The 18507-nt window shown below is 44.8% G+C and overlaps 1 protein-coding gene across 1 annotated transcript in view; it reads left to right on the plus strand.

Annotated features, from left to right (window-relative positions):
- MAL2 (mal, T cell differentiation protein 2) overlaps nt 1-18507 on the plus strand; it is a 39243-nt gene that overhangs the window by 16201 nt on the left and 4535 nt on the right. Inside the window, exon 2 of the mRNA XM_029062069.2 lies at nt 3423-3593. Coding sequence (XP_028917902.1) covers nt 3423-3593 — 171 coding nt within the window. The remainder of the gene's footprint in view (nt 1-3422; nt 3594-18507) is intronic.

Raw genomic sequence — 18507 nt, forward strand, 5'->3', positions numbered from 1 at the left:
GGACTCTGAGGGCAGTAGTCAGCTATTCTGTTTCCCAGTGGCCCATACTTTCCTCTTATTATTAATAATAATAATAGGAATGGTACTTGTTAAGTGCTTACTGTGTGTCAAGCACTGTTCTAAGTGCTGGGGTAGATAGAAGCTAATTAGATTGGACCCAGTCCCTGTCCCACATGAGGCTCACAGTCTTAATCACCATTTTGCAGGTGAGGTAACCGAGGTACAGAGAAGTTAAGTGACTTGCCCGAGGTAACTGAGGCACAGCAGATAGGTGGCAGAGTCGGGATTTGAACCCAGAACCTTCCGACTCCCAGGCCTGTGCTCCATCTACTAGGCCATCTAGGAACATTCTTGGTGAGCAGAGAGTGAGGAACTTCCTAATCATCATCATAATAATATGAAGCAGCGTGACTCAGTGGAAAGAGCCCGGGCTTGGGAGTCCGAGGTCATGAGTTCGACTCCCGGCTCTGCCACTTGGCAGCTGTGTGACTTCGGGCGAGTCACTTCACTTCTCTGTGCCTCAGTGACCTCATCTGTAAAATGGGGATTAACTGTGAGCCTCACGTGGGACAACCGGATGACCCTGTATCTCCCCCAGCGCTTAGAACAGTGCTCTGCACATAGTAAGTGCTTAACAGATACCAACATTATCATTACTACCAATAATATTAATTGTGATATTTGTTAAGCTCCAGCTATGTGCCAAGCACTGCACTAAGCACTAGGGTAGATAGAAGATAATTAGGTCCCACAAAGGGGACACACTCTAAATAGGAAGAACAGATATCGCATCTCCGTTTTGCAAGGTGACTGATGTAAAGAGAAGTTAAGTGACTTACCCGAGGTCACACATGAGGTATGGGGGCGAAACTGGGATTCGAACCCAGGCCCTCTGACTTCCAGACCCCTGCTCTTTCCACTAGTCCATGCCGCTTCTCCTATGATCTTATCATTCCACATGCATGTTGAGATTGTAACTGTGGGACGCGCCATGGTCTTTTACACCTCGCCCCCCTAATGAACTTGGCCTGGCTTCTTTGTCCAGTAGGAAGTAGGAACTCTACCTTTCCCTGCCCCTAACCTTATCTTAAGATAGATATGCCTCACACCCATAATTGCTCTAGTTAACAGAAAAAGATACTGGCCCTAAAAATATTGGCCCTAAAAGTATTGGTGAGCATCATCAGCAGAATAGGTTAGATAAGGCTGAAGAGAAAGATAAGTAGAAAAGAAACAGCCTTGGAAGAGATGTTGGCACAGAGAAATGATCACTGTGGTTTCTGTTAATTGCATACTATGCGCCAAGCACTGTGTTAAACGTTGGGTAGTTGTAAGATAATCAGATCTGACACATCGCTGCTCCACGTGGGACTCACAGTCTAAGGGCGAGGAAGAACAGGTAATAATAACAATAATAATGTTGGTATTTGTTAAGTGCTTAAGAGCACTGATCTGAGCGCTGGGGTAGACACAGGGGAATCAGGTTGTCCCACGTGGGGCTCACAGTCTTAATCCCCATTTTCCAGATGAGGTCACTGAGACACAGAGAAGTGAAGTGACTTGCCCACAGTCACACAGTTGACAAGTGGCCGAGCTGGGATTCGACCCCATGACCTCTGACTCCAAAGCCCGTGCTCTTTCCACAGAGCCACGCTGCTTCTCTGGTATTGAATCCCCACTTTCCAGGTGAGGAAGCTGAGGACCAGAGCGGTTAATAATAATAATAATAATAGTAGTAATAAGGATGGTATTTGTTAAGTGCTTACTATGTGCAAAGCACTGTTCTAAGCACTGGGGAGGATACAAGGTGATCAGGTTGTCCCATGTGGGGCTCTCAGTCTTAATGCCGATCTTATAGATGAGGTAACAGAGAAGTTAAGTGACTTGCCTAAAGTCACACAGCTGATAAGCGGCAGAGCTGGGATTTGAACCCATGATCTCTGACTACCCAGGCCATATTCTTTCCACTGAACCACGCTGACTTACCCAAGGTCCCACAGCAGCTAAGTGCATAGCTGGGATTCGAGCTCTAGTCCCCTGACTCCCAAGCCCGTACTATTTCCGCTGCTACTGTTGTAAACATATTCCTGACTTTTTCATTCATTCATTCATTCATTCAGTAGTATTTATTGAGCACTTACTATGTACAGAGCACTGTACTAAGCGCTTGGAATGTACAAATCGGCAACAGATAGAGACAGTCCCTGCCCACTGATGGGTTTACGGTCTAAATGCCCAAAGACAGACAAAAACAATAGCAATAAATAGAATCAAGGGGATGAACATCTCATTAAAACAGTAGCAATAAATGGAATCAAGGTGATGTACATCTCATTAACAAAATAAATAGGGTAATAAAAATATATACAATGGAATGGTCGAGCACAGTGCTGAGGGGAGGGGAAGGCAGAGGGGGAGGAGCAGAGGGAAAGGGGGAAAAGAGGGCTTAGCTGAGGGAAAGTGAAGGGGGGATAGAAGGGGAGCAGAGGGAGCAGAGGGAAAAGGGGAAGCTCAGTCTGGGAAGGCCTCTTGGAGGAGGTGAGCTCTAATTCATTCAATAGCATTTATTGAGCACTTACTATGTGCAGAGCACTGTACTAAGTGCTTGGAATGGACAATTTGGCCACAGATAGAGACAATCCCTGCCCAATGACGGGCTCACTGTCTAAACAGATTTTGCACTTTTGTACCTACCATTTTTCATACTCTAACATTTGAGCATTTCTTCCTGTTGCCAAATTCCCGTTGTCAGGCCCTCCTGCTAATTTGTGAGTTCCTTATAGGCAGGCAATATGTCCTCTTCTCCTATTTCAGCCTCCCAAGAGCATAGTATGATGCCATGCCCACAGTCAGTGTTCAATAATTGACTTTTCTCGTTTTTCGTATTTTAAATTTCAAACTTAGTGGGAGAAAGTGCTTCTTTGCCTTTCTAACAACACCTAGGAGTTGAATGGGCCTGAAGAGAGAGGGGAGGATGGAAGGAGAGCTTTCATCACTAACTTCCTATGCCCTCCTTCCCCCACTCATTTAATCAATCAATCAATCTGATTTACTGAAAACTTACTGTGCGCAAAGTACTGTACTAAACACTTGGGAGAGTACAATATAACCGAGTTGGTAAAAATGTTCCCTGCCCACAACAAAGCTCGCCGTGGGCAGGGAATGTATCTGTTTATTGTTATATTGTACTCTCTCAAGCACTAAGTACAGTGCTCTGCACATAGTAAGCACACAATAAAAAAGATTGAATGAATGAATGAGTTTAAAGTCTACACATTCGTTAATCAGCTGTTTCTTTTAAATGACATTTTCAGACTGCAGATGAGCTAGGTGGTTTCCTATGGGCGGTCTTGATGTTTTTAATTCTGCAGTTGCGCGACGCTTTGGTTTTGACGAGAACCAATTTCTCTTGTTTTCTGCAGCTATTTGGAGGGCTCGTCTGGATTCTGGTAGCTTCCTCCAACGTTCCTCTCCCTCTGCTCCAAGGATGGGTGATGTTTGTGGCAGTGACGTCCTTCTTCTTTTCCCTTCTCTTCCTGGGCTTGTTTCTCTCGGGCGTGGTGACTCGAATTGATGCCAACTGGAACTTCCTGGTAAGAAATGCCCTTTCTTTCTGATCCAATGATCATTTCCAAAAAAAAAAAAGTCTGCGGCAGTAAAGTCATCTTTTGTATTGTAAATTATTTGAGAATATGGACTATGTCTGCTACTTCTGTGTTTTTAGGGGTTTAGTACAGCATTTTACACTCAGGTGCCCAGTACAGTACTCTGCACATAGACACTCAAATGGTACTGCTGATATTTTTTTAAAAATTGATATTTGTTAAGCGCTCATTATGTGTCAAGCAGCAGACTACAGCAACAGACTACAGTTCACCCAAACAGGCAAGTGGTGGAGCCAGGATTAGTAGCCAGGTCTTCTGATTCCCAGGCCCGGGCTCTTTCCACTAGGCCACACTGCTTCTGCCGTTGCCCTTTTCCCACAGTGTCTGCCCAATTACTGCGAGCACTCGGAGAAGCCAATAGGGTGTCTGCTGCCTTTCAGTGAAAGCTGCAGATCTTCTTAGGTGAATGTGAGAAAAGCTGTAGTTTCACCTCCACTTTTCAGGCTAAGGGATTATAGCTGCCAAGCTCCCAAATGGTTGCCGAAGGAAAATGGCTGAAAACCTTTTATTTTAGATTCTGGTATTTAAATGCTGTGTGGTTCTGACCCCCTTCTCTATTTGGAACTTTGAAGCACCCAGTTCCCAAAAGGTCCCACTCTAGCAAAAAGAACATATTTTATGACACCAGTTTCCTTGGACGTTTTTTCGGGGTTCTAGATTTTTTTTCTAGAAAGAGGGAATGATTTGAGGAAAGAGGGAATGAAAAATCATCCAAAATGGTTGAAAAACCGTTGCTACTGTAAAAATAAAAAAACAGCCAGTCAAAATACTAAAGGCTACATGAGAGATTTTGGTGGAGAAAAATCCCAAAGATAATAGCTGCATGTATCTGTGACTCTAGGATAGCCTTCTCTAACAATAATAATGATTATTATTATTATGGTATTGCTCTGGCCACTGTATTGGAGAACTGTGTGAAGAAAGCGCGACTCTGAGATGCTCTTTACTCTGTCCTAACTTTTGATAGCATCTGACCATTCTGACCTCTTCAAACCCCCTCAATCCCTTCCCCTCTGATCAGCCCATTCTATCCTTTCTTCCCAGCACGCCCCCAACATCCCCTTGTCCCCTCCACCCTTCTTTCCCAGCACCACCCTTCATCCCCCTTCCACAGCGCCAACCAAGTGAGGACTGTGGAACCTCCGCTCCATTATGGCAAAGCTTTCTTATATCCTCGACTTGTTCTTGGCCTAGTCACTGCTGCTCCTCATCATCAGTGAAACCTGACTGTCCCCAGGTGACACTGTCTCCCCTGATTCTCTCTCTGGTGGGGAGAGGGCTCATTCTTCTCCAATTCCCCAAGATGCACTAGAAAAGGGCAAGAGTTGGCTTCCTTCTTGCTCCCCAGTGCCATTTTTGCACCATCCCACCTCCCATATCCCTCTCTTACCCTTCCTTTGAAGTCCATATCATCTGTCACTCCAGTTACTAATCACAGTGATCTACCACCACTGAGGCTCCTCCCCCAACTTTCTGAACATTTGATCCCTTTTTCACATTCCTTCTCTCTTCTCTCCATCCCTACATTGATCCTTGAGGACTTCAATATCTCTTTGGATGTTCCTGATGACCCGTCTCCTATGTGCTTTATTCATTTATTCAGTAGTATTTATTGAGCGCTTACCATGTGCAGAACACTGTACTAAGTGCTTGGAATGTACAATTCGGCAACAGATAGAGACAGTCCCTGCCCAGTGATGGACTCGCAGTCTAATCTCACTCCTCAACTCCACTGACCTCCTGCTCTACCCCACCTCACCTACTCACCAACTTGGACTTATCCTCATGATTATTATTATTATTATTACTATATTTATTAAGCGCTTACTGACAAACACTGTTCTAAGCACTGAGGTAGATATAACTTAATCATGCCTTGGATATTGTGGACCACCCCCTTCTACTGGAAATTTTTATCTAAGCTTAGCTTCACTGAAAATGTCCTCTCCTCGTTCTCTTCCTTTCTCTCTGGCCGCTCATTTTCAATCTCTTTGTCAGGCTCCTCTTCTGCCTCCCACCCCCTAACTGTGGTAGCCCCTTAAGGTTCAGTTCTGGATCCCCTTCTGTTCTTCATCTACACCCACTCCTTTGGAGAACTCATTCATTCCCATGGCTTCAACTCTCATCTCTATGCGGATGATTTCCGAATCTAAATCTCCAATCCTGATTTTCTCCTTCCCTGAAGCCTTGAATTTCCTTCTGCGTTCAGAACATCTCTACTGGGATGTCACATCGACACCTCAAAATTAACGTATTCAAAACAGAACTCCAAATCTTCCCACCCAAACCCTGTCCTCCCCCTGATTTGCCATCACTGTAGGCAGCACCACCAGCCTCCCTGGCTCATAAGCCCATAGGATTGGCATTATTCTTGACTCATCTCCCTCATTCAACCCACATATGCAGTCTGTTATCAAATCCTTGTGGGTTCTACCTTTACAACATCATCAAAATCTGTCCTTTCCTCTCCATCCAAACTGCTTGCCACACTGATCCAAAGACCTTATCCTATCCCTCCATGACTACTGCATCAGCTCCCTTGCTGACATCCCTGCCTCCTATCTCTCCCTGCTCTAGTTCATACTTGGCTCTGCCACTCAGATCTTTTTTCTAAAAACAGTTCAGTCTGTCTCCCCACTCCTCAAGAACCTGGAGTAGTTGCCTATCCACCTTCGCATCACACCGAAACTCCTCACCAGTGCCTTTAAAGCATCCAGTCACCTTGCTCCCTTCAATCTTACCTCACTGATTTCCTACGACAACCCAGAGCACTCTGCCCCTCTAACGCCAACCTACTCACTGTTTTTCGACTGTGTCTCATCTTGCTGCCGACTCCTCGCCCACGTCCTGCCCCTGGCTTGGAACTCCCTCCCCCTTCATATCCAAAAGACCACCACTCTCCCCAACTTCAAAGCCGTATTAAAATCACATCTTCTCCAACAGGCCTTCCCTGACTAAGCCCTCATTTCCCCTATTCCCGCTCCTTTTTGCATCACCCTTGCACTTTGATTTGTACCCTTTATTCACCCCACTCTCAACCCTACAGCACTTACATATAGAGAAGCAGCGTGGCTCAGTGCAAAGAGTCCGGGCTTGGGAGTCAGAGGTCATGGGTTCTAATCCCGGAGCCTCCGTTTGCCAGCTGTGTGACCTTGGGCAAGTCACTTCACTTCTCTGTGCCTCAGTTCCCTCATCTGTAAAATGGGGATGAAGACTGTGAGCCCTACTTGGGACAAACTGATGACCTTGTATCTCCCCCAGCGCTTAGAATAGTGCTTGACACATAGTAAGCGCTTAACAAATACCAACATTCTAGACAGCAGGGGGTCCTTGTGGCAAGAACATGTCTCCCAATTCTGTTAAACTGTTCTCTTCCAAGTGCTCTGCCCACAGCAATTGCTTGATGATTACAATTGATCAAGTGATGTTTGAACTCATCATCACTAGTCACTGAACAGACTTCAACCTCATCAGCTCTGAAATTCCACTCTCTGGCCATAATCTCCTGATCTACCTTCTCTTCCGTGCATATCTGTCCTATTCCCCCCCACCAGAGACCCCCTATCTTTTGATCTCTTCCAATTTTCCTATGTCATCATGCCCTATTTGGTGTCCGTACTTAACCTACCTTCCCTTGACCCATAAATCTAAGCCCTCATCACCACTCTCTCTGGTGAGCTCAACTCCTTCAGTTCCCTGTCCCTCCACCTATCTCAGACCAGCAACTTGCTACTCTGAATCATCTCCATAGTTTGCTCCCTCTACTCTTGTGCGTGAGCTGTGAAGCACTGCTGATAGTAATCCAGACAGCAGGTCGACTCTATCCATAATAATAACAACAGTAGAGGTATTTGTTAAGCGCTTACTATATGCCAAACACTGTACTAAGCCCTGGAGTAGATAGCAGATAATCAGGTTCCACATGAGACTCACAGTCTAAGTAGGAGGGAGAACAGGTATTGAATTCCCATTTTACAGGGGAGGGAACTGAGGCCCTGAGCAGTTAGGTGACTTGCCCAAGGTCACACAGCAGGTGTGTGGTGGAACCGGGATTAGACACCAAGTCCTCTGACTCACAGGCCTTTGCTCTTTCAATTAGGCCATGCTGCCTTTTCCATGTCTGAGTGATCCTCACCTGCTTTAACTCTGCCCTCTGAAACAATGCTTCTTCCATGTCCACGCCAGAGACAGCTGTTTTAGACTTTTAATTCCCTCCTCAAATCCTCTGTCCTCCCATCTCTTACCCCTAATAATCTTGGCACAAACCTCAACAATAAAATTTAAATCATCAGGTGTGATCACCCTAAAATCTCCCCTCCTCCTCTCTAGTCCACCTCCCACATCCTCTCAAAATTCACCCCCTCCACCTTTTTCTCCAACCCATCCCTTTGCACCTTATCAAAACACTTGCCCCCTCCCCTCTTCCCTTTCTGACAATTTATTTACAACTTTTCGCTCTCCAATGGCTTCTTCCCCACTCCTTTCAAACATGCCCATGCCTCCCCTATCCTGCAAAAAAAATGCCATGATCCCAAGTCTCCCTCCTGCAGTTCCTCTCCAAGCACCTTGAGTGAGTTACCTATACTCTTTACTTCCACTTCCTCTCAGCCAGTTCTCTCCTTGACCCCTCCAACCTGGCATCCATCCCCTTCGCTCCACAGAAATTGCCCTCCTCGAGGCCACAATTAACCTCCTTCTTACCAAATCCAATGGCCTCTACTTCATCCTATCCCTCCTTGATCTCTCAGCTGCCTTCGACACTGTCGACCATCCCATTTTGGAAACATTACCCAACCACGGCTTCACTGACAAAGTTCTCTCCTGGTTCTCCTCCTGTCTCTCTGGCGCTTCTTCAGTCTCTTTCACAGACTCCTCCTAGGCCTCCCACCCCTAACTGTGGGAGTCCCTCGGGGTTCAGTTCTGGGTCCCCTTCTATTCTCCATCTACACCCACTCCCTTGGAGAACTCATTTGTTCCCTCAGCTTCAACTACCATCTCTACATGGATGATTCCCAAATCTCCCTCTACAGCCCCAACCTCTCTCCTTCTTTGCAGTTTCACATTTCCTCCTGCCTCAGGCCATCTTTCCTAGATGTCCACCAACACCTCAAACCTATTATGTCCAGAATGGAACTCCTCATCTTCCCATCCAGACTCTGTCCTCCCTATATCTCGCCTATCACTGTAGACGATTCTGCTTTCCTCCCTGACTCACAAGCCTGTAACTCTGGCATTTTCCTTGACTCATCTCTTTCGTTTAGCCCACATATTCAATCTGTTACAAAATCCTGTTGGTTGTACCTTCTCAACATTGCTAAAATCCATCCTTTCCTCTCCATCCAAACTGCAAATACTCTGATCCAAGCATTTATTGTATCCCACCTCGATTACTGCATCAGCCTCCTTGTTGCTTACTGCTTCCTGTCTCTCCCCACTCCAGCCCATACTTTATTCTGCCGCCCAGATCATTTTTCTAAAACTACATTCAGTCCCATCCACCCCCTCCTTCATAACCCCAGTGGTTGCCTATCCACCTCTGCATCAAGAGGAAGGTCCTTAGCGCTTGCCATGTGCCGAGCACTGTTCTAAGCATTGGAGTAAATGGAAATCAATCAGGTCAGAGACCCTCCCTGCCTTCATGGGGCTCATAGTCAAAATAGGAGGGAGAATGAGTATTGAATCCCTATTTTACAGTTGTGGAAACTGAGGCACCAAAATTTTAAGTGATTAGCCCAAGGTCACACAGCAGAGAAGTGGCGGAGTTGAAATTAGAACTCAGATCCCTTACTGCTAGGTTTGTGCTCTTTCCACTAGGCCATGCTGTTTTCCTTCCTCCTACCTTACTTCTTAGATTTCCGTCTACAACCGAGCCCGCATAAAACTCCCTTCTCCTCAGATTGGCTGTCATTCTCAGTCTCCTTCACGAGCTCTTCCTCTGTCTCCCACCCCATAACTGTGGGGGTCCCTCAAGTTTCAGTTCTGGGTCCTCTTCTAATCTCCATGTACACCCATTCCCTTGGAGAACTCATTCATTCCCATGGCCTCATCTACCACCTCGGATGATGCAGATGATCCCTAAATCTCCATCTCCAGTCTTAACCTCTCTCCCCCTCTCTACGTTCTTACATTTCTTCCTGCCATCAAGACATCTCTACTTGGATGTCCTCCTGTCACCTCAAGCTTAATGTGTCCAAAACAGAACTGCTTATCTTCCCACCCAAACGCTGTCCTCCCTATGACTTTCCCATTACTGTAGATGGCACCACCATCCTTGTTTTGTTTTGCTGTCTGTCTCCCCCATTTAGACTGTCAGCCCGTTGTTGGGCAGGGGTTATCTTTATCTGTTGCCCAACTGTACATTCCAAGCGCTTAGTACAGTGTTCTGTACACGGTAAGCGATCAATAAATACGATTGAATGAATGAATGAATCTCCCCGTTTCACAAGCCCATTGCCTTGGCATTAGCCGTGACTCCTCTCTCTCATTCAACCCACATATTCAATCCACCACTAAATTCTGTCAGTCCCACCTTCACAATATCGCTAAAATCCACCCTTTCTCTTCCATGCAAACTGCTACCATGTTAATCCAATCACTCATCCTATCCCTCCTGGATTACTATATCAGCCTCCTTGCTGACCTCCCACCCTCCTGTCTCTTTCCATTCCAGTCCATCCTTAACTCTGCTGCCCAGATCGTCTTTCTAAAAAATGTTCAGGACTTGTTTCCCTACTCCTCAAGAAACTCCAGTGGTTTCCCATCCATCTCTGCGTCAGAGAAAAACTCCTCACTATTGGCTTTAAAGCACTCAATCACCTTGCCCCCTCCTACTTCATTTCACTAATCTCTTACTACAACTCAGCCCACTCATTTTGCTCCTCTAATGCTAACCTTCTCATTGTGCCTCGATCTCATCTATCTTTTGCCGACCCCTCGCCCACGTTCTGCCGCTGGCCTTGAACCTCCTCCCTCCTCAAGTCCAGCAGACGATTACTCTCCCCCTCTTCAAAGCCTCAGAAGGCACATCTCCTAGATGCCTTCCCTGACTAAGCCCCTCTTTCCTCTTCTCCCACTCCCTTCTGTGTCACCCTGATTTGCTCCCTTTGTTCATCCCCCATCTCAGCCCCACTCATGGATATATCTGTAATTTATCTATATTAATTTCCTCTCCCCCCGATTAGTCTGTAAGCTCATTATGGGCAGGGAATGTGTCCGTTTATTGTTGTACGGTACTCTCCCAGGTGCTTAGTACAGTGCTCTGCACACGGTAAGTGTTCAGTAGATATGATTGAATGAATAAATGAATGAATGCCCATTGTCTGTTCCTGTTGAAGGAATTTGTTTTGATCTGTGCCTCTCACCACATTGTGTATTTTGGAATTGAGGCTCTTCGGTTCATGAGCTTTGGCCATCCCCCCCAGTGATCTGAAAGAGTTAATTCTCCTCCCAAAGTTCCTAACTTACTACAAAGTTATTTCAGCTAAGGGGAGAATTGGACTCGTTTCTTTTAATCCCCGAACATGTTTTTCCAAAGTCTTTATAATGCTTATTCAAATGAGTTAACCAAAGGGACATAAAACATAACCAGCTGTCTGTAGAGGAAGTTGTGCAGCTCAGAAACAGATTGGATGAGGAGACTTAAGTTTCAAGTACAGCTACCTCCAGCATAGTATCCATGGCAGGAATTCTCGTAAATTATCCACCCTATACTTGAGGATTTAAAGTGTGGCTAATGAGGCCTCATCACTTCTAGAATGCCTCAGTAAGACTGGCCCATTTGGGGGACAAAGAAAATCATTTTAGAGCTGTTGCTAAATGATGGTAATGATGGTATTTATTAAGCCATGGTAAAAGCTGTGCAAAACCCAACATTTTGTGTGGTGGGGCAGGGTAATTGTATCAGATAGAGTTCCTCCTGTTCCATGTAGGGCTCTGGGCCTAGGAGGGAGAAAAAGTATTTAATCCTATTTTATAGATGGGTGAAACTGAGAGACACAGAAATTAGGTGACTTGGCCAAGGTCACACAGCAAACCAGTGGCAGGTCTCGAACTAGAACTCAAGTCTCTTGCCTTTCCCAATACGCCACTGACATTCCTTCAACTAAATTCTGATATACTGGACTGCCTCTGCCTTTAGAATGGAAGCCCATTGTGGGCAGGGAATATGACTGTTTACTGTTATATTGTCCTCTCCCAAGTGCTTAATACAGTGTTTTACACAGTGGGCACTCAATAAATTTGACTGACTGAATGAATGAGTGGACAGTAAAACCAAGAGTAAGAGGCTGCTTTAGAATTTTACCTCAACACCCTGAAGGTAACTATAAAAACTATAAAAACTTCTGAAACCAAGAGTAAGAGGCTGCTTTTAGAATTTTACCTCAACACCCTGAATGTAACTATGTATAAAAACTTCTGACAGGGCTTTTTTCTGGGAAGGAGGTGTGGCTTGAGATAGGTCAGTTGCCCCTTTCCACACTTCCCAGATTAATGAATACTTTGTACACTTTCAAAAAAAGCAGATTTTTATTAGTTTGCATTTTCCTTGGAATGACAACTGGAATGCTCTCTAATTATTGTCTTCTGAAAGTGGTAGATTGAAGGGCACCAAAGTGTGTCTCTGTTCACCTTTATATATTCAGCCCATCATGTCCAAAATTGCATCTCTTACTTTCCTCCTCCTTACTTTCCCAACACAAGTGACAACAATGCCATGTTCCCCATCTCTCAAGTCCTTAGCTTTGACTTAATCCTCCACCCTTCTCTCCTTTAACCCTCGACCAGATGGTCTCCTCCAAATCCAGTTGTTTTCTCCTCCACATTTCCAGGATCCACCCCATCACCTCCATCCAAACTACCACCATGCTGGTCCTGCTCCTCATCATAACTTGACTACTGCGACAGCCTCCTCACTGACCTCCCGGCCTCCAGCCTCTCCCCTGTCCAGTCCATACTTCCCTCTACTTTGGATCATTTTTCCATGCATGTGAACATCTCCCCACACCATAAAAACCTTAGATGATAATAATAATTCTGGTATTTAAGCCGTTCATTTAATTGTTTTTATTCCGTGCTTTCTGTGTGCAGAGCACTGTACTTAGCGCTGTGTGCCAGGCACAGTACTCAGTGCTGGGTTGTATACAAGCAAATCCCACATGGGGCTCAGAGTCTTAATCCCCATTTTACAGATGAGGAAAGTGAGGCACATTGAAGTGAAGTGACTTACCCAGAGTCCCACAGCAGACAAGTGGAAGAGCCGGGATTAGAGCCTCCAACCTTCTGATTCCTATGCGTGTGGTCTATCCACTACGCGATGGTATCCCATTCCTCTCTGCATCTAAACCAATCTCATGACCACTGCTTTAAGACACTCAATCAGCTCCCTCTTTCCCTCTATCTTCTCAATCAATCAATCAATCAGTGGTATTTACTGAGCCCTTACTGCGTGCCATGTGCTGTACTAAGCAGTTAGGGGAGTACAATACAACGGGGTGGATAGACATGATCCCTGTGTGATGTTCCTGGAGATTTTCAGCCCTAAATCCAGGCTGAAAGAACCCCTTGAGTCACTTTAGGAGTACCTGCACCCCATGCCTTCATGGCTTCTGTGTCATGAAGCCCTCCTATTCTCACACAAGTTTTGAGGCATCCTCTTCACTGCTCCCCAAGATCCTGGACCCCTATCATTGCCTCTATGTTACTGCCGAAACCCAGACATCTCCCCTCTAGACTGTAAGCACATTATGGGTAGGGAATGTGTCTTTATTTTTATATTGTACTCTCACAAGCGCTTAGTACAATGCTTTGCACACAGTAAGCATTCAATAAATGTGATTGACTGACTGAAGGCATAGAGGTCATAGGGGACTAGCCTACCTCCCTCTCCCAGAGCTGGCCACAGGAAGCCCATGAACAAAGTGCTCCTCCTGTGCCCATGGTTGCCCAGTTCTATGTGTCTCCCCAGTGCCTGAAGCTTCTCCCCCAGCGTCTACCCCAAGGTCTGAGACCTTAGCAATATTTAATAAGTTCTTAACAAGATGGCAAATCCAGTTCAAGATGCCTTTCCTTGGATCAATTACTTCCCCCCACCAGAACCATATGTATTTCCCTGTACCTTCCAGAGATCACATTCTTATCCCCTTAGGGGCAGGACCCTCACTTTTCCAGAGTCCTAACTGCTGGACTCTGAACCTCCAGGAATCCCCCCGACCCCTCCCTGTGCCCTGTGTCCATCTGGGTCCACAGCACGAGCTCTCCCCATGTCCCGTTTTCCCAGGCACCCAGCTTTCTCACCTTCACTTCAGTATGACTGAGGATCTCCTCTTCTTCCCTCAGCATGGCCCCATTTCTTCCTCCCTGATCCTTCTCTCTGGTGGGTTTGGCTAAGTCTTCGAGGAGGGAGGACCACAGAGCGATTCTCCTGGCTCCCTCTTCCCTTTTCTAACTGTGGGGCCAGCAATAATAGTAATGATAATTGTACACTTTTATGTGCCAGGCACTGTATTAAGTGCTGGGGTGGATACAAGCAAACTGGTTTGGACTCAGTCCCTCTCCCATATGGAGCTCACAGTTCCTTTCCCCATTTTACAGATGAGGTAACTGAGGCCCAGAGAAGTGAAGTGGCTTGCCCAAGGCCACACAGCAGACAGGTGGCAGAGGCGGGGTTAGAACCCATGACCTTTTGACTCTATCCACTGTGCCACGCTGCTTTCCCTATCTGGTCCTCACACTTGCCCTCGAGGACCTCCCCCTACACCCTCTTAATAAGAATGTTGGCATTTGTTAAGCGCTTACTATGTGCCGAGCACTGTTCTAAGCGCTGGGGGAGATACAGGGTAATCGGGTTGTCCCACTTTGGGCTCACAGTCTTCATCCCCATTTTACAGATGAGGTAACTGAGGCACCGAGAAGTCAGGAGACTTGCCCAAAGTCACAGATTTATAGCCCCCTGAGAGACAAGGACCATGTCCAATTCCCACCTTTGTATTGCCTCCCAAGGCTTAGGACAGTGCTCTGCATGTAGTAAGAGCTGAATAAATACTATCACTGCTAATATTACTACACCCCAGTTGCAAACTTCATTTCTTTCCAGCAAACCTATTCACTGTATCTTGTTCTCATCTCCACAGCCAAGTTCTTATTCGCTCTCTCCCTTGGGCCTGAAACTCCTCCCCCAACCTCCCACCCCTTACATCAAAGATCACTGCTCGCCCCAGCTTCAAAACCCTTTCTGAAATCACACTCCCTCCTGGAGGCCTTCCTTGATTAATCTCTCATCTCACCATATATCCTCAAGCGCTTAACAAATACCATTATTATTATTATTATAGCACTTCAGCATTTCTAGTTCATCTAAGGACTAGGATACGCACACTTCCACTCACCCCTTTAGTATCTGTATACATGTCTTTCTCCTTTCTGTAAGTTATTTATTTATCTGTCTCTCACACTATATTGTAAGCTCCCTAAAGGCAGAGACTGTTTTTGCCATGTTATACTCTCCCAAGTGCTTAGCATAGTGGTTTGCACAGTTAGCCCTCAACAAATTATTATTATTATCAAGATTAATTTTGCTTCACTTGGCACCTTGTTCATGGGGAAAATTATTAGCCTCCAAAATGACATATTAACAGCATTTTTAAAATGCTTTGAAAATCCACCTTATCTTTTAAAATATTATCACCATTATTGTTACTCTTAAGTGCTTACTTTGAGCCGAGCTTTGGAGTAGACATAAAATAAGCATTTAAAACACATTTTCTGTCCTCTAAAGGACTTCAGTCTAATTAGGGGAAGACAAGGAGCATAAATAGGAGTTACTAACACTGAGAACAGTTAAAGATTAAAGAACTGTTGGGTAGGGATTGTCTCTATCTGTTGCCAAATTGGACTTCCCAAGTGCTTAGTTCAGTGCTCTGCACACAGTAAGCGCTCGGTAAATACGATTGAATGAATGAAAGAACCCAACATTTAAGATTAAAGAATTACATTTGAAATTAACATTTCTCCCCAAACAGTAAGCTCATTGTGGGCGGGGAACGTGCCTACCAACTCTGTTACAGGGTACTCTCCCACACACTTAGCAGAGTGTTCTGCACTCAGTAAATTCAACTGATTGATTCACTAACTGAAAATAAGCCACCAAAAGATATTTGGAAGGGGGAAGGTCTCTGGTTTCTCGGTGCTTCTGTTTGTTTCTGTATTGTACTCGCCCAAGTGCTTAGTAGAGTGCTTTGCATGCAGTAAGCGCTCAATAAATACGATTGAATGAATGAATAAATGCTTCAGGTTCCCATGGTCTTTGGCTTCAGACAGCCACATCTGAATTCTAAGAATTGTTGGAAGTTCTTGGCGGGAACCTGGACACTGGACAGGGAAAGGGAGAGTGGTGGAAAAGTGGGGTGGCGGGAGGGGTTGGCGTCCGTAGATAAAAGATTTTTGCCTGCACTGTTTTTGCCCCACTGCACTAGACACAACTGCCAAGTAGGCAACTAGAGCACACCATATAATTCCTGAATGCAATATTTAACTTAGCATTTAATCATTCATCCAGATATCAGTTGCATTTCCTGTTCCTAATTCATTCAATCGTATTTATTGAGCACTTACTGTGTGCAGAGCACTGTATTAAGTGCTTGCACTGTACTAAGCACTTATGCTTGGTAGATATCTTCACGATTTTCTCTAGCCAGTTTGCTTTTGATACTTTGAAAGTCAGGAAAAGAGGAAGTGTAATCATAGAGAGAAAAATATTAAATAAGGTCAGTCAATGGTGTTTATTGAGCGCCTATTGTGTTCTGTGTTCTTGGGCCAGTACACCAAAAGTGAAAGGCCCAGCCCCTGCCCTAAAAGAGTTTTACAGTCTAGAGGTTGTTGTCTGTCGCATGGTAAAGATTTTCTGGGGTTCATTTGGCATATAATAGCATCATTCCAGGACCCATGAAGAAAACCCGATTATTCTGTTTCTAAGTGATAGATACCATATGCCTGCTTAGTTTTCTTAAGGGGGAAAAAAAATGTAAAATGCGAAGGCTGTGCCAAGTAAAACTTGTCAAGATAGACCTGCTTCCCTTTAATCCTTAAAATCAACTTAGTTGAGCTTGATTAAAATGTTTTCCTCCCTGATTGACTTTATTTCATTATTTGCCTCCCTCCTGAGCAAATCCAGGGTACAAGCTCTCCCCATCTTCAGAGTTCTCCTGAAATCCTAACTCCTCCAGGAGGCTTTCCCAGATTAGCTTTTTTCTTTCCAGGTCATATCCTCCTCACCTCCACTCATAGCTCCCTATAGCATGTTTGTGCAAAATAATTTATACATGTTTCTCTTTAAGCACTTACTCACCTGTCAATATTTACATTATCTTTTTCCCCCTCTCTGTAAAGACCTCCAGGCCAAGATTCATGCCTCTGTCTCTACTGTACTTTCCCAGGGGCTTAATTCAATGATTGCTGGCATGTCTGTCTCCTCTATAGACTGTAAGTTCATTGTGGGCCAGGCATGTGTCTGTTTATTGTATTCTGTACTTTCCCAAGAATTTAGGACTGTGCTGTGCACACAGCTGTGCACACAGTAAATGCTCAATAAGTACAATTGAATGAATGAATCATGTCTTGATATTTGCTTCCTGGGAAAGTTTCACGCCACTTCTGGAGTACAGTTGGTTCAACTCAAGCCACCGTTGTTTAGTGTTTTCTCGATACAAAAACAGTTTTATTAAATTTGCACATAGAATGGTTTTAATGATCCCAAATGATCTTTACTTTTAAAATTGATCTCGGTTCATTACATTCAGGGCTAAGCAGTGACAAAGGTTTAATTCCTGAAAGCAATTTGGATTTTGGTTACTGTCATTTTTCTAAAAAAAAAAAATGTTCAAACCACTTCCCTCCGCTCCTCAAGAACCTACAGTGGTTGCCCATCCAACTGTGCTTCAAACAGAAACTCCTTAGTGTTGGCTTTAAAGCACTCAATCAGCTCTTCCCGCCCACCTTACCTCCTTGATTTCCTAATACAGCTCTGCCCACACACTTTGCCCCTCTAACACCAACCTACTCACTGTATCTCCATCCCATCTACCTCTTCACCGACACCCTCACCCACACCTTGCCCCTGGCCTGGGATGCCCTACTTCTTCATATCCAACAGATGGTCAGTCTCCCAAGAATGTGTCTGTTTATTGTACTCTCCCAAACGCTTAGTACAATACTGTGTAAACAGTAAGCGCTCAATTAATACGATTGAGTGAATGAAAGAGTGAACTTTCAAAGACTTATTAAAAGCACATCTGCCTTCCCCTACTAAACCCTCATTTCCCGTACTCCCTTTCCCTGCTGTCTCACCCTTGCACTTGAATTTATACCCGTTAAGAACTTAATATTCACCCCACCCTCAGATCCGTAGCACTTATATACAGACCTATGTTTTATTTTAATAACTATCTTCTCCTCTAGATTGTAAACTCCTCGAGGGCAGGGAATGTGTCTACCAAGTCTGTCATATTGAACTCTCCCAAACACTCTGTACAGTACTCTGCACACAGTAAGCAATCATTAAATGATTGATTGAGTGGTTAGTGGCTGAGTGATAAAGACCCTTTGGATTTAGCTAAATACAGATTAAATTCTCACTGTTAGCAGTGTCATTTATGGTCCTTAAGTAGAGTCATATATGATCAATTTATTCATTCAATAGTATTTATTGAGCGTTTACTAGGTGCAGAGCACTGTACTAAGCGCTTGGAATGTACATGTGCATTGGCTATTCATACTGTCCTATTTAACAGAATATTGAAACAAGTCTAAGATCCTAAGGATTTTATATTCTCTTCACCATCATTAGTAG

Source organism: Ornithorhynchus anatinus, chromosome 4 (genome assembly GCF_004115215.2).
Source record: "Ornithorhynchus anatinus isolate Pmale09 chromosome 4, mOrnAna1.pri.v4, whole genome shotgun sequence".
Lineage (NCBI taxonomy): Eukaryota > Metazoa > Chordata > Mammalia > Monotremata > Ornithorhynchidae > Ornithorhynchus > Ornithorhynchus anatinus.